The 16,739-nt window shown below is 35.8% G+C and overlaps 1 protein-coding gene across 2 annotated transcripts; it reads right to left on the reverse strand.

Annotated features, from left to right (window-relative positions):
- Positions 1–862: 862 nt before the first annotated feature.
- Positions 863–13,220, reverse strand: LOC145778806 (uncharacterized). Of its 2 annotated transcripts, none has more exons than XM_082590389.1 (14): positions 13,194–13,220; positions 10,832–10,924; positions 10,085–10,160; positions 9,390–9,576; positions 8,287–8,487; positions 7,779–7,949; positions 6,972–7,125; positions 6,238–6,358; positions 5,460–5,566; positions 4,742–4,907; positions 3,514–3,686; positions 2,396–2,559; positions 1,697–1,897; positions 863–1,315 (listed from the first exon to the last, which is right to left on the reverse strand). In XM_082590389.1, exons 2-14 carry the CDS (start codon positions 10,908–10,910, stop codon positions 1,184–1,186), a joined length of 1,932 nt encoding a protein of 643 aa, XP_082446515.1. In that variant the 5' UTR covers positions 10,911–10,924; positions 13,194–13,220; the 3' UTR covers positions 863–1,183. The 2 variants fall into 2 exon arrangements, with proteins under 2 accessions (XP_082446515.1, XP_082446514.1); XM_082590388.1 differs by lacking the exon at positions 13,194–13,220 and adding an exon at positions 11,552–11,656.
- Positions 13,221–16,739: the final 3,519 nt, after the last annotated feature.

Below are 16,739 nucleotides of genomic sequence, written 5' to 3' on the forward strand. Positions count from 1 at the left end.
TCGTCGGATGCTAAAAGCATGCATCTGTGATGCATCTCTGAGGACTCATTTTGAGAAATTCATCAACCAGTTTAGATGCACTTTGTCGTCGGCTTCTCGGTTAATCAAACAAAAAACAGAAAAACTCGTCTTGCTGAGCAACTTCTTCTAAGTCGTCGCTGCTGCTTTCAGCTTCATTCTGACCTTCTTGCTCAAGCAAAGATTCAAGCTTGCTGATCATCTGAGTCTTGATGCATTTCGCTATATGCTTTCCGAAAGAAATGAATATCGTTCATCCATGTTCGATTGTGGGATCACCGAGAGCCGAAAATGTGGATGCAACGCCATGGCGAGTTGATGATCAGTGCTGCGGAGTAGCCTACGTGATGAAATCTTGTTTGGATGGCTTCTATCAAAACTGTCACTAACGGCAAGCAAACACCAACGATATTGTTAGATAACATTGTTGAAAAAAAAGTACCGATAAAAGTACCGGGTATTTTAGACCAAAAAAGTACTGGGTATTTAGGCAACCGGTACAAATTTCAAAAAGTACTGCGGTACCGGTACCGGTACACAAAAAGTACCGTGGTACAGTACCGCGGTACAATTGTACTCGGTGTTGCCCACCTCTGTCTTCTACCCGTAGTATTGTTTTCACACTGTATAGTCTTCTGTGCAGCCATTACTTAATAGCTTAGTTTTCTTTCATACCAATCACGGTCGGACCAATATGTTGGCGTTTTGTCGTCACAGTCGAAAACAAAAAGCAAAAAAGTCATAAATTTTCTTTGTTTAGGGAAATAGTAGCCTAGTCGCCTTGGTTTGCAAAATGAAGAAAGCAGTTGTCCATACGTTTAGATGTATTTCGACATAGGCTACAGTATCACCAAGTTTCGGTCAAACGAAGTCAGTAAAAAAAGTGCAAAGCAGTATTGTGTTTGGTGCTAATTCAACCAACCAAATGAAACCATACAAAACATCACCACTTTAGTTTTTCACTGAAACTCATCTGAGAAAAAGTGATTTTTTTATATTGAACGTAGTCTGATAATTCAAAACAGTGTTTTTTCGCTTGATAACAATCTAACTTGATTGACATATTCAAGAGAGCTCCTATTTCAAAAGATGGCAAGTCATACAGCATCATGCTTGAGGTACCAATTGCGTTTATTATGTGCAAGCAAGGGTTGGCATAAAAGTATCAAAAGTTTTCACAAGTGACGTTTGAGAGGATGCTCCTTCGATAGACACGGTCATTGCAGCACCGCTGAAAACCCCTAAACATGCATTCCGTGCCACAGCATTCTGCTCTTCGAAACGGCACCCGGCCAATCTGAAATGTAAAAAAAACAAACAATTTAACACCGGCTGTGAGAGTGCCTGCGCGATGCGCAAAGGACGTCGGTTCGACGTCTATTGGAAGAACGTAGCGTAGCACGTGGCTATGTCTTGTGCAAGACACTTAATAAAGTGCTTTAAGGCACAAATTGGCTTCCTTGTCTGCCGGTCTTCAGTTACTAATGTAAACCGGGATAAGACAAAACAAACTTAAAACAAAGATTGCCGGCTATTCCATTATCGTGAGCAAGCAATTGTTTTAATTGAAGTAATTCCTTCAGCATTTTCCAAAGCTGATAGGTGAAACCAAAACGCTGCAAATTTCTGAACTGTAGACTAACTATTACAAATCGTATTGGATGTGGTAGCTACTTACGTCTCTCAGTTCACCGTCACAACAAATCTGTTCCATCCTATTGTATATGGCGCCATTGCAACATGCCGATAGGTCAAACTGCTTCATTTCTAAAAATCCATCACAACAAAATTCTTCTTCTGTGTTGAATAAAATTCCGCTGCAGCATCTTGTATTTTCTCTTCCGTACATGAAATCGTACAATATCGGCTCAGTGCCATCCTGCAATAATGTTTAACTGCCAAGATTAAACCTTAGAAGCATATTTCACTTCCTTATAGAAGGTAAGGGCCCCCAATTAAGCATAAAAGCTAAACCAGTTTGCACGCTCATTTGTAGCCTAATATCAGGTATTAAATGTAGCAACTTTTCGAAACGCTTTTGAAAGTTGAAAACACGTTACTTTTTATTTGCGGCCCTAACTTCTATTAGTGGTTGCGTGGTCGAAAGTTAGTGCGTCTGCACAACATTCGTAAGTGCATCGGTTCGATTACGCTTAAGAGCACGGACAACACGTAGCCTACTGTGGCATGACAAAACACTGGAAGCACAAGCCAAAAAGAAAAACTAGCTCGACAACGGTATTAATAAGCTCTCACAACATTCAGCGTCTTCTTGCATATGCAGTTATGAATATTGTAGGCTATTATAAGTTGTTAAGATAGATGCAAAATACAATGTTTGATAATGTAGCAGCTTTTACAAGCTCTTTAGCATTACCTCCGCATCGCAGCAAATTTGTTCTGTGTTGTTATAAGACGCAATTCCGCAGCATTGCGTGGAAAACCGGTCAGTTTTTTCTCGAATAAATCCAGAACAGCATAAGTGAGTGTCCGTGTTGTAAATGTCAAAGTTGCAGCATTCTGCTCGACTTAAGGGAATATCTAAAAGAATTAAATGTTTGTTTTATTCGTGGAATGGTACACAAAGAACGTATCATTATATTTTAATCAGATTCTAGAGTTGGCTGCGCAGCCGAGTGGTGAGAGCCCTGGAAATATAATCGAAAGGGCGCCGGTTCGACACCGCTCAAAAGCATGCGACTGTGTCTTTGGCATGACACTTAAAGATATGCTTGAAGAAGGTGGGCAGCACAAACATTGGCTTCCTTGTCTCCCCGTCCGAACAATGATAGTTCAGTATCAGTGATTTCTAAAAACAACGCTTCAATTCGACGATATGCTGCTTACTTAATGTAATAGGGGAGGAACAAGTTGGAATGGAGGAGTATATCAAAAACGTTTGGAAGTGGGAACCAATGAGCTCAGAAAAAAAGCAAACATTTTCTAAAGTCGCCGGATAGATCAGTTGGTTAAGCGCCTCACTTTACTAACGAAGAAACTACAAAATCAAATTGGCGCGCCGCTGGTTCGACTCTCGGGTTGTGCGCTTTAGCAAGGAGTTTCAAGGACTGCTTTCTATTCAGCGGCACCTAATGGGTGGAATAATTCACGGACAACAATCGAAAACTTCACTCTGTCAATTTCGGTTACCGGGCCTGCACCGGTGATTCAAAGCTTCTATAAGCATGCGAAACTGTCAGGATGAAGATTTAAAAGAAGCTTTTTCAACTCGAAGATAAAGATTCAATTAATCAAGTCTAACCAGCCTTGTGTATCTTACCTGGCAGACAAAACTTAAGTTTTAGTTTTCTCACCGCCTACCCCTTTTATTGTTACCTAGCAATGCCTGGAAGTATAGCCTACGTTTTTTTACATCAAAACATACATCGCTTCTACCTTATTCCAAACCTCTGCTATGTAAAGACAAGAGATATATTTTTGATTTGATGGTCGGAAATAAAAAAAACATGATAAATAAGACGATAACTGGGTTACCTTCTGGTATGGTAACATTTTCTCCCGAGCAGCACAGCTGTGTCAGTCTGTCGTAAGCATTGATCCCACAGCATCCTCCCTGATTGCTCCCGTTCGGGATTTCAAGGATCGTTGAGTCACAACACTCATGAGTAAAAGCATCATAACCTTCATCAACACAACATGCTGGCCATCTAAGAGCAAATATGTTTAAGTGCAAGACTATTCGAAAATGATCCATTTCTTGGAAGATAAAAGCAACACATTTGCAAAACTGGTTATTTGATATTATATATTTTAACAAAATGTATTTTCGGTTATGTCTTTAAAAGTACGAAGAGTTGAAACACACTTGCCAGCCTTGTCAGCCGATTTTCGAAAATTTAATCATTTTGCAGAGGTTATGCTAAATTTAGTAAATAGTTATTATACAAATAAATTTGTTCAAAAGAAGTGTAATTCAATATACACTGCATAATTATCTACATCAAATTCAGTGACTAGTCTCTAAAACCATTTACAGGCTATTTGACCTTGTATACTGAATATACTAACTATATAAAATACTTACATAGGCTACTTATATATTATAGATTATACTGAAGAAGCCACGCGAAAGCTTTATTTTTGAATAAACTGATTCTTCTGATTTGGTGTGATATTGTTTACTTTATTTAAAATGTTTTGTCACACCGCACATCCCAGTGGATCATCAGTTGAATTATAGGAAAATTTGATGAAAAGTTTAGGAACGAAGCTTTGTTTTGGAATTTTGTTCGACCTTTGTTTGGAATCATTAGAAGGTTATACTTAAAATAGAATCAATGTGGATAAGTCTATTTGAATAAGAATCTTCTTATGATCCCAAACAAGGGTGAAACAACCTGTAAAGGATTTTAAAGATTAGTAACTAAATTTGATGTAATTTACTCTGCTTGTTTGTTTTTTGCATTGAGCACTTTTATAGTCCTAATTATAGCTTACTTATTATTTACACAATTTTATCTATACCAAAAAGAACTAACAATAATGAAATTTATGGATATGACCTTTTTCACCAATTTATGGGTTTAGCAATGTAATGAGACGTAGCGATAATCTCCTACTGCGTCGCACAACATTTCAACTGCCCCACAAATAACAGAGTGAATGAGATAAAGTCTTAACATTAAATGGGTTGATAAACAATAATTTAAAAAAATAAAATTCAACTACAAATACAGCACAATATTCAAACAATTTTGTAAACCTATATTTTCCGAAGACCCTGTCTGAGCAACACACCGTCCCTCCCTCCACGTCAAAACCCTCCCCACCGCAGCACTTGGGGCTTCTAAAGGGCCCGAAAGGGCCACTTTCGCAACATATTGTTTGATCCGATATGAAATAAGGGTTTCCGTTACAGCAAGTGTCTCCTAAGGAAAAAGACGATGTTAAAACGCAAAAAGTAGGTTTGAATTAGCAGTTTGCTTTCACAAAAGATTTCCTGCGTTGTAGAAACTCTTGCTGTTTTTAAGCAAGTATCTTTAGAGATTCTCCACTGGTTACAATTGCTTCCACTACTTTACAAAACGTCGTTTGAATCCCAATCAGACATAATATGGACTTTTAAGACTGCTTTGTTCAATTTTTTTGTAAAAAGAAGAAAATATTCTAAATTGCAGCTCAATCAGCAAATTTTGCGTACATTCGTTGAGATACCCAACGTTTCCATAAATACAAAATTGGACAGAAGCAGAAAGAGCTTAGTTGTTGTGGGGCAACAATAAGCAGGCTTAAGCACAACTGTTCATTCGTATTCAGTTGCGTTGCACATTTACGAAAAATAGAGTCAATGTTAAAACGTCATATAAAGCTTCAAAACTACTAGTATAGTCAGAAAAGGTCTTTTGGTTAAGTATTATTCCTACGCAATCCTTCTGTATTTCAATCACACAAATGCACTCATACAACCGTCACTAACTTACCTAACTCCCTCGCAAAGACTTGTCCATCGCAGCAAATTTCTGACATGCCTGGGTAGGGGTTGGTGCCGCAGCATTGGTCGCCGGAGGAAACAAAACTCAAAACTCCACTGTTGAAAACAATGAAAAATTGCCTTACAAGGCAGTGATACTGATAAAGATTTTTGGAAAAGTAGCTGAATGCTGATTGTTTCTGGCTTTGATTTAAAGGAGTCTGAATTTGTAGTTCTCTGTAGCGACAAAAACTGATTTGTCGCTGCAGGAGGAAAAAAAGCTGACGCTATATAAATGTTATTATTATTATTATTATCTTTGCGTTCCAATTAGGGCTGCCATTAGGTTTCTTGCCAAACGCCAAACAATAAAAATGAAAATAATTGAAAGTAGCAGCAAAGACAGGCGCTAATCGCACAGGTTTTACAGAGAAATGGTTGATAAAATGGCAAATGCATTATTTTTTAAAGTAAAATAAATCATAAAAAATTAGAATGAAACATACGAGAACATTCTGTGCCAATTCAAGTAATTAGCTTACTTATTTGAATTCAAACCTGATCTGTACCAAACAATAGACTTACTTTCCTGAGTGTTCAAAAATATATGTTATACAGTATATAAAAGCAAAAAGCGTTTTGTTTTATTATTCTCGCTAAAGTGCTGATTTTTTGTAGTAGGCTATGTTTGTAGTCAAGTATCACCATAACGTGACCATCCTCTTCCACAAGCTGTTATTGCAAACAGGCATTATTATCTATCAAGAGAACTAGTGTTATGGACATACCCGCAGCAAATAAATTGATTTTCCTCTTTGAAGTAATAAGTTGTTGAAGCACCTGTGCCACAGCAGCTGTCTCCTCCGGCTTCTTCACTGAGGAAAACATCCCCATTGCAGCAAAACGAATCTGCAAAGAAATTTAAATCAATTAATCTTTTAAAGTACATTTTTTTCCGGGTGTATGGTTCTACTCCTAACCTCAATTTTCTATAACACTTTAGGATGTATTTGGTCAAGGCTAAAATTGATAAAAAATATATTTTTGCACAAGCTCCGTCAGCGGTCTGTTTGGACCTTATTGAGCAGTGATGTACAGACATCGCAGCAATGGCGTTAGATCGAATTGCGTAAGTTTATTTTGCTTCTCAGGAATGCACTTGGACCGTAAAAGGTTTTTAATTTCAACTGAAGCAACCGATTCTTTGGAACATCTGGTTTTCTGATAAAACGTCTGGTTTTTAGGTCTAGAAAATGTCAGTTGTTAGGTCCAGCAGTAGCCTATTCGTTTTTACTGTGAGATCGTGTTAATAGTTATAGGCTATGTAAGAAAATAAATACTGAGAGATGGCAGACTATACCAATATAAGTCTATGCCGCTTGACAGGCCAGTAGCCTACGGGATCAGATGACCTGTGGGTGGCACTGCGTAACAAAGCCGGTCACTTTTCAATTCAAATGCAACTACGTAGGCGTCCGTGACCGATCTTTATTAAGAACTAAACCGAAGAAGCAAGAATCACCTTTTCCTGGGAAAAATGGAGTAGCAGAACAACATTCAGTTCCTTGCGTGTCGGTACTCCATAGTCTGGTCTCGCAGCAGATGGACTTTTCTCGACTGTATGGAGTCCCATCACAACATTGATCTGCACCCTCAATAATTTCCATTACAGTGTCCTGTAGAAAGCGATTGTTTGTTGAGCTGTTAACTTTGTAGATGTTATATACAACTTTTCAGAACAGCATTGATCAAGTTGTTAATGAAGTAAATCAAGTTTAAATCGTCTGTCACAAGTTCACTCTACCTAACACATAAATTTACTCCCCATCAATCATTTTACAGTAAGATAAAAATTTTGGTCTTTGATACCTTGTGTGAGTCTTCTTTTTTATTAAATGGATTTCTCTCGTTGGACACCGGGGCCGAGGGTTTATTCTTTTACCACCCCAGGTGCCATGTGAGTTGCGGTCTGTGGTTGTTGCCATTCGCTTCATAAATTTGAATTTATTGCCTTGGAAGATAACATTTTCTCCAGAGACAAATTAACTTGCAATTGAAAGCCCCTGCTCTAACAACTGAGCTGAATAACTAACTCATTTTTGTCGGTATTATCGACTTCGCTTGACCACGTGATGAGAGTCTGCACGGCATTCGAAAGGATCTCGGTTTGATACTCAACTAGCGCACGAGGCTATGACTAGGCCAAGACCAGTTTTGCTATTCGTTGCACGAAATACCGTTTCAATCAACGTTTTTATGTTTCAACGGCTATCCGTCACAACAAATTGTCCTTTCATATTGTGTCGTACTGCTACTACTGCTAACTTACGTCACAGCATAGATTGACCGTAGGGTCAAATGGCTCCCCATTGCAGCATTCGGTTTTTGCGACGTCTGGGGGAACTACATCAATAAGTTTTCCATCGCAACACACATTGGTTCCTATAATTCCCAAACCCCCTCCGCTTTCACAGCAAAAGTTAGTGCCAGTTTCTCCGACCTATAGAAGATACGAAAATTGTAGAAAATGTAATGACACCAGAAGTTGTGAAGTTAGCAGTTTATCGCATAGGCATCCTTAAAAAACAAGGCTCAGTTTAGCCGAAGTGTTTTTCTGCTGTAGGCTACTAAAAGAAATATTGTTCCACTTGAATTATTAGCTAAAGTGTTTAATTGGTTTCTAAAAGTTTTACGACTGTTTGCCTTGAGTCCTTGAACCAATATTCTGAAAAGTTATTCGCTACAATCAACCATTTTCAAATCAAAACCTACATAAACTATATACATTATATATTTACTTCTGATTAAAATCTTATGGTTTAAATCTAAGTTCTTACCTCGCCGTTGCAACAAAACTGTGTAGCTGGAATATATGGGGTTTTTAGCCCTTCAGTTGTTTCACAACAATCGCCCTTTGAGTCGGCGACGTCTAAGACTTGTCCATCTTCACACGGGCACGATTGGAATCGTTTGTCATAGGCTGCGCGCTCCCCACAACAAGCAGCAGTTTCTTTGAGAACTCCTGGAGCCAAACGAACCTGTAACCATAACAACAGATATGATGACGTACCGCTGCATGGTACTAGATGACACAAGCGCCTGATAACTTGATACGCTATCCAACATCTCTTGAGATAAACGCCCAGCTAACAAATCTTTTTTTTTGCCAAACGTTGAATCGATGTCACAAGGACAGATTTTACTCACTGGAAGATTGTATCAAGGTAGTTAATATCTTTTATGAAATATATCGCTGATATGTTTTCTCAGAGTTAAATGGAGCTTCTGAACAACTTATTACTATCCGGTTTCATCGAATTTATTCTTCCTTTCTGTTTACCGAATGCGCTTTTTAAGTAAATCTTTAAAAATTAACGTCTCAACATATTTTTAACTCAATCAGCATCTGAATGCTCGAAAGTAAAAATCTTGTTGAAGTTTTGAAAACTTGTTATGTTGTAAAGTGGTCAAGTTTAATGCAAACAGTGGTTGAACAAAAAAAGAATTCGCCAAAACTCAAATGCTTCGTCACACTCAGATAGGAAGACACGTCAGGATTATGTGTAAAAAGTGGAGGAGTTCAAAATAGTAATGTTTAAGAAAAAAGTTCAATTCCCTGCATCCTTGGTAGAGAAACGCTTGATGTTTTATAAGTAAATATATAATAACTAAATATATTATTAATTAAATAAATACATTAGGCATTAAAGCAATTAGAAATTCACAGAAATTTTACAATATATATAATTGTATATAATATCAATATACCTGTACAATTAAACGTATGATAAAAGTTGTATATAAACATTCAATGATGACAATTAATAATATATTGCAATATACAGTATATACTGTACATTAGATCAATATGCATACATATTAGAAAATTAAATATGAATAATATTAACAGTATACTATGCAAAAAACTATAAAAACCAACCCTGTGTGAGTTGCAGCACATATCTTTTCGGAAGTCAAATACTTCTGGAGGATCTGGGTAGCCATAGCAACAGGATTGGATCCCCCAAGTGATCCGGTGAGTGCCACAGCAACTGAGTCGTTCCCCAAAATATCTTAGAACATGGCCTTGTCCGTGGCCTGTCCACCATTCGCAGCATCCTTCATATCTTTAGTGTATAAATATCAATGTAATAGAGATGTAAACTAACGTTGATTTTTTTAAGTATTACAAGCTAAATGTAGCATCTTTCAATTTTATTTTGAAGCAATTGGTGCTGACTATGACATGTATGTTTAGATTGAAACAACATATTTTTTGCATTAATTCAACGTCTGCAGACGTTAAACCAATGTAAAAAAACGACTGATTTCTTGTCTGGGTCACTGCAGGTCACGATTATCCTACGCTCAAGCGGGTGTTTTTATACCACTTGTTGTGTTTGTGTGTGTTAGATGCAAATATCTCGGACAACAAAACATTCTGTCTTATTGATCCAAGGTTTGTAGAAGTTGAATCAATGCAAAAATAGAAATCTATTTACTAACCACAATAAGGCCTATGAAAATATAGTTTGATTTGTCTCGTGTGACTGTAGTGAATAAAAAAAGGGTTTGTGTTATAAAGGGCATCGCACGCGGTTGGGTTTTAAGCATCATCAGTAAGAGCAGATTTACCTTGGATTGTAGACGGATCCAAATGCCACTGATCCGCAGCATTCCAACCTGGTGGAGTTGAGGAAAACATTTCCTCCTAGAAACGAAGAAAACGTCAGTTTTCACACCAACAAAAACACAAACACCAACTCATTGGCATCACAGAACGTGTTCGCTTTGTAGCAACCTGCTTCTATTGAAAAGCTACACGAAGGGTGGTGATGCTTTAAAATCGAAATGCAGGTTTCACCAATAAAATTAAGGTTGTTGTACTGATACTACTGTATTTCATTTGGAATGCACTTACAATTAACAATCTATTTATCACCGCACTAGATAAGTTAGAGATAAAGGTGACTGCCTTTTTTTCTTACATGTTTTTTTTTCTAACATCTAAGAGTATATTTATTTGATTGATGTTTTAAAATATCCTTTTTTTCAATTCCACTGGTCATTTGAGAAAGTATGCCTCAAATTATTATTTTAAAATGTTCCTTTACACCGAAAAAAACGTAGGCCTATCCAGGCAGCAAAATTGGCCATTTTTACATTGATTCAACGCCTTGCAGACGTTGAATCAATGTAAAAATGATGGCTTTGGTAGTCTGGGTACCATCAATTCATATGCTTCTATTTGTAACGAGTTGATTAGCTTATTTTTATTGCAAGTGTTAATAATTTAAGAATTGCTCTTCATGTTCTAAAAAAGTTTCACGACTGGTTTCAAAACGTTTTTCTCCACACAGTGAAATACAATGAGATAGTCACCACAACAAAAGCTGGTACAGGTGTCGTACATTTCCACAACTTCTGTACCGTTTGACAGTATGCGAACGCAAGGTGACATCCGGAATATACCGCCTACAATGAAGTTATCTTTATATCTAATTATCTTACAATTATTTTTATATTTTATTATAGTAATTTTGCATAATTACGGTACTATAATTATGACTTATATTTAGTATATTATAGTTATTATTATAGTTATTATATATAATTACTTTAATTATGATTATAATTATTATTATCTTATTATTTGTAATAATTTTTAACTTTATAAAAAGAATAAATCTTATGCTTTAGTAACTTTTATTCTTTATCTAATGAAACACTAATTGCTGGTATTTATGAAATATAGCAATGAAATGGAACGAATAAAATCTATAGCATATTCACAAACTATGCCGTCAGTGTGATACTTAGCATGAACGGATGATTTTAAACTGATGTAATAACTATTATACTAATAATAATGTTTTTCAATATGTTTGAATCAATACTCGAACAAGAACGATTTCGGTTTTCGGTAAAAAGTAAGGTAAAGTCGATTTACAGTGTTGCCAGGTAAATTTCACAAAGTTTAAAATTTTAAGAAAGTGAAGACACTAGTAGAATGAGTTTCAAAATGTTCCAATTACTGTTTGGAACGTGGTAGCTTTTTACAAATGCACGTGTAGTGGGCAAACATGTAGAAATATATTGTACCTGAAGTTACTTGTGCGTTAACATCTTGTGTTACAATAAACAGTTGTATAGCAAAAAACATAAAAAACACAACCATTGCTTTGTCCATGGCTTACTTTGGCTAGTTTCAAAATAATAATGATTTTTAAGTCTAAACATATTTTATAAAGCAAATAGGCAAACTGCATTTTTCATCACTTGTATGTTACGCGTAGTTGAAATAAACAATCTTGAATGACTTGGTTCAAACATATGCACAACACATTTCAAGAAATTTAATTTCGTGCTCATAATGCGTGCGTCTGTGGGTTATTTTCATGAAGGAGTTTGTTAGCAACATGCTTTTTATACTATCTTAAACTCAAATATACCTTCAGCCAGATAATTAGTTATAAATACACTGATTTTTACACGGACTGATTTTAATGAAACAGATAGCACTTTTTCTTTTTAGTATCTGACACTTATACAAGATTATTAGTACGAAATAAAAGCATTCGTAAACCTCAGGGAGTCATAGTATAGGGATCGCCAACCCGGCTGGAAATCCGACAATCGGAGTGTAAAAGTGTTGCCAGATATTTTTTATATTTTTAGAAAACATGTTATTTTGGCATTTTTAAAGATTAGTGGTCGCCCAAAGCTTGTCCGTTTAAAACTAACCTGACGTTTAAAGTTGCACAAGATTGAGTTAAAGTAGTTTGTAGTTGTGTTACTTTGCAATAAGAATGTGCTGAATTTATGTGCAAAACTTAAATAAAACTTGCAAGTTTAAAAAAATTATACTAACCAGTTAAGAACAAAAAAATTGAGAAACTTAAAAATACACATCAGGAATAAAGAGCTTCATGTTTTAAATGTTGAAGCCGGTAATTATTTTTCAAGTAATATGTTTTATGTACAAGAGAGGTTAAATTTGCCAAAAATATAATAGTTTGATTTGTGAAGAATAAAATTGCTTTAGATTAGTTTTAAAATATTTATTTACGGGCAAGTTTTGGGCAACTACTACTTTACAAAATGCCAAAGTAATATTTTTTTCTAAAAATATAAAATCTATCTGGCAACACTTTTACACTCCGATTGTCGGATTTCCAGCCGAGTTGGCGATCCCTATAATATGAATCCCTGGTAAACCTACTACTGTATTAAGTCTAATCCAAATATAGTTATTACTACCTAAACCCTTGACAGCCTGTTTCACCTAACCTAAACGGATCATCAGAAGGTTCTTATTCAAATAGAATTAATGTATTAAACCTATAGATGTTTTTTTAATTATAAAAACAGCTTTTCAGAAACAAATCTGTGTCTGCAAAGTTGTACCGATTCTATATTAAAAGTAGAACTTTATGAGGCATTTAGAGAGTTTTACGTTTGTAACTTTACGTTCGTACTAAATTAAGATGTGAAAACTTTAAAACCATAATTTACAAGGGTCAGTTGGTTACTTGAAAAGGGCTAACATGAGTATGGCCGAAAACGTTTGTAATTTTTAGTTTATTTTCATGTTATTAATGTTAAATGCCGTCTGGTTGTTAGGCTTTATTTGTCTATGGTAACAGTAAATTTACAAGGCTCGACATCATTCTCTTATTGCAAAAAAACTTCAATACTTAAATAAATTTAAAGACTATAAAAAAAATGAGATAAGTTGCGATACCTTTGTATTCAATCTAACCCTTTGCACTGCAAAGGCAAAGTTTTAATTATAACTTAAACTTGTCTTCACCACATTTACGCCAACTGTACTGCTTATCTGACAATCTACCGGTTGATTTGAAAACGCAACAACAGACTGCCTGATTATGCAAAATTCTAGAACTATGACATTAGTGCGTTATAGAAGCTTAGCTTTTGACTGACAGACAAAAACGCATCTAAAAGTGTTATACAAAAACAATAAACAGCTATCGAACGTTTATGACAATATAATACGATTACGTTGGCTGTCCGTAACAATATTGTAAATGATTATTTTAAACATAAAAGCACAAAACAGGTTATTCATGTTTTATATACAGCCGCAAGCATAGAGTAACGTAAAACCTTTACATTTCCATATCAAACGTTGGCGATTTTGAAATCGGCGAAAACGTAAGACAGGATGCATAGCCGCAAAGAAGTTCGATTGCTTAAAGTGTCCAATTACAACACAAAATAATATGGAGCGCTAAATGAAAAAACATTCAAAAGTTTTTTAATATTTTGAAAATTTGCGTAAAAAATTGCTCTGAAATTAAACAGTCATTTTAAGAAAATTTACATAAAAAATTCGAGATTCAAGACAGCTTTGCTTTCTTAACCTTGCTTCTCTTCTTTTTTTTACAATTAGACTAGTCGCTAATAAACTAGAAACGAAGCTGAATATTCGAAAATAAACAAAAGAATAAATATAATCTCAAGCGAACGAGAACTTTCTTCGAAAGCAGATTTTCCGCTTTCTAATGCCAATGCAAAATAAATACCAGAAGCTTTCTCTTCGGACCATAAACAACAACAGACCAACTTTCAACGAAAAATACTGTATGTCTTGTTGGCCAGGCAACAATATTGGCTGCAAAAAATGTCCAATTCATGCAATCTACAACTAACTTATGATTGCAAATTATTCTACTCCACATTTTTAACAAAATTTTAACTACTTGACATTAGCAGAGCGGCACTGTGTGAAAAATTCTATGCAATCAGTAAAATTGTGCTATTTTTTATTTGATAGATTTTTCTGCGATTGTAGTAGCTCTTTTCCTTCTTATTGCCACTTTCAACAACCTTTTAAAGTTTTATTTCTTCGTTTTCAAACCTGTCCTCGTCTAAGCTAAAACAAAAGGTATAAAATAATTGCCATTTTAACACAAGTTACAATTTAAACTTAAAGCGTTATTTGAAGCATGTAATCACTCTATAGTCATTCTGGAAGTTATACCGGTTTTACTGTAGGTTTGAAAGCAGTTCAGAAATCTTACATCTTCTTTACATCTTTGCAGATATTCAACTTGTCAACACTAGAAAACATAAAATGTTAAGAATGCGAGTTTGTACATGATAAAAAAAGACAGAATCCCCTCTGCCTTCCCTGCCCCCTCGAAAATGAAAATCATAATTTTTAAAAGTCAACAAAGTTCCACTTTTCATTGAGTTTGTTATCATTCGGTTTCATTGTTCAAAACGTTGAAGTAGATTCATAAACTCTGCATAGTTTCCGTGCTGCGTAATAGCAGATAAACACTAGTAGCCTACGACTTTTTTGCTTGTTTAGTTTTGATCTTAGAAGACTTCCCAGTTGTCATGAAAGGAGTCAACATGTTGTTTCAGTTCAATTTGAAGCAGCGTCAGAATATGCAGCACAGTTTATTTATTAATTGCAGCTTCATTTGGCCTACTACTACTAGGTGTAACATATTTGTCAAAAGCCTGCGCCAAAAGCCTCTAAGTATACGAAACTACCAAGGAATAACTTATCAAGGCTTTGTCAGTTCGAGGATAAGGATTTAAAACCAAACCAACCAACCAACATAGGTCCTGTCTTGATCGGATAACATCCAATATACAAACTCAAGTTTTGCCTTAAAATTAGCTACATGAGAATTGAGGATACAGTGTTTTAGTTCTCATATATTAATTTGTTTTTCATTCATTCATAATATCTCATTGTGAGTTGTATCACCTAAAAGACAATAAAAGTAAGTTGCAAATTGAAAAAAGTTGGGAAGCACTTAAGTGATGTAACAAAGGGCGGTAGCCTACAGCAGACAAAATCGAATATAATTTGTAATTTTGGCCACAATAATCATAAATATATAGGATGTTGGTGGAGTGAAACTTGGATGAATCAATTTCAGTAACTTTCGGTATTTGTTTCGGTAGCAGTAGGCTATTCTTTCAATGACGACACAACACGAATAGTCGCATCTGAAAAGGAATTAGACGAAATTTTGGATATAGATAGTTTAGATAGTTTAAAAAGAGAGTGTGCAAAGAGGTTAATCGATTCAATGCAGCAAAACAAAATCAATCGTAGCAAGGAAAAAAGAATTTGAATATTTAATGCTGGAAGAATAAAAGAATTGCGGGGAAAACGTTGACAACGGTTAAAATTCATAATAGAATTAAAACGCGACGGAGTTCAATCGACACTGTTGCAACCATGATTTGGCTTTATTAAACTTAAAACTCAATTCTGTAAAACAAATAACCACACTACAATACAATCCAAAGTTTACACCAACCCAGCTAAACCAACATCTTCACTACTACCTGCACAAACTGAAATGGAAACAGAAACGTAATTTCTCCAACAGTGAACAATGGAATCGACACGACAGGCACTGGCTTAAGGCATCAGTGCGCCGGTTCAATTACAGCCCAGACACTTTACATTTTTAACTACACTCAAAATCGTATACGTTGACGAGAAGTGACCGCCAATGTGTAGCCTACATCAAGTCCATTGGCGGATCCAGAAAGAGGGGTGATCGCCCCACTCCTAAAACACAAAAAGTAACTTTATTCACAGTGAATTTGCAAGGTCAGATTAATGTAGAGTGTAGACCTACACAATTACATTTTGTTAAAATCGCCCCTTTCCCCCTGAGCTACTTTCTGGATCCATCCCTGATCAAGTCGGGCGTTTTGGAGAAGAATGATTTTAACTCAATCCCGGTAGCTCAGTTGAATAAGAGCCTGACTTTGTAAACAAAGAAACGGAAAGATCATACAAAGCTGGTTCAACTTTCTGGGTGTGCGCTTGGGCAACGCATTTTGAGAATAGCTCCCCGCTCAGCGGCACCTAGTGGGTAGAATAATTCACAGACAAGAATGGATTACTTCAATGAGCGGAAGCTTCACTCTATCAATCTCAATGACCGGGTCTGTGGCAGTGGGTGGCCACTTAAACATAACAACTTTTCTAAGAACCAGTAAAGCTTAGAAGCAATCAACCAATCAAAATTACAGGTAGAATAGCGTTTTAACCAATCAGAAGTTAGAGGAAGAACAGAAAAAAACGCAAGCAGTTATTATAGAAAGTAAATTAAGTGAACGTTCCGCCGTAGCCAGCATGACCTAGAGGGTTAGGACTTAGATATACATTTCGATGACGTGGATTCGGTTCTCATTACTGTTATACCTCTTTTTTTTCTGTAATTACCGAACAAAGTTTAAAGCACGGATCAATTCTCTGACTGTGTGCTAAAAGGGTCACAGTTTG

This window comes from Aplidium turbinatum, chromosome 10 (assembly GCF_918807975.1).
Source record: "Aplidium turbinatum chromosome 10, kaAplTurb1.1, whole genome shotgun sequence".
In the NCBI taxonomy this organism is placed as follows: domain Eukaryota; kingdom Metazoa; phylum Chordata; class Ascidiacea; order Aplousobranchia; family Polyclinidae; genus Aplidium; species Aplidium turbinatum.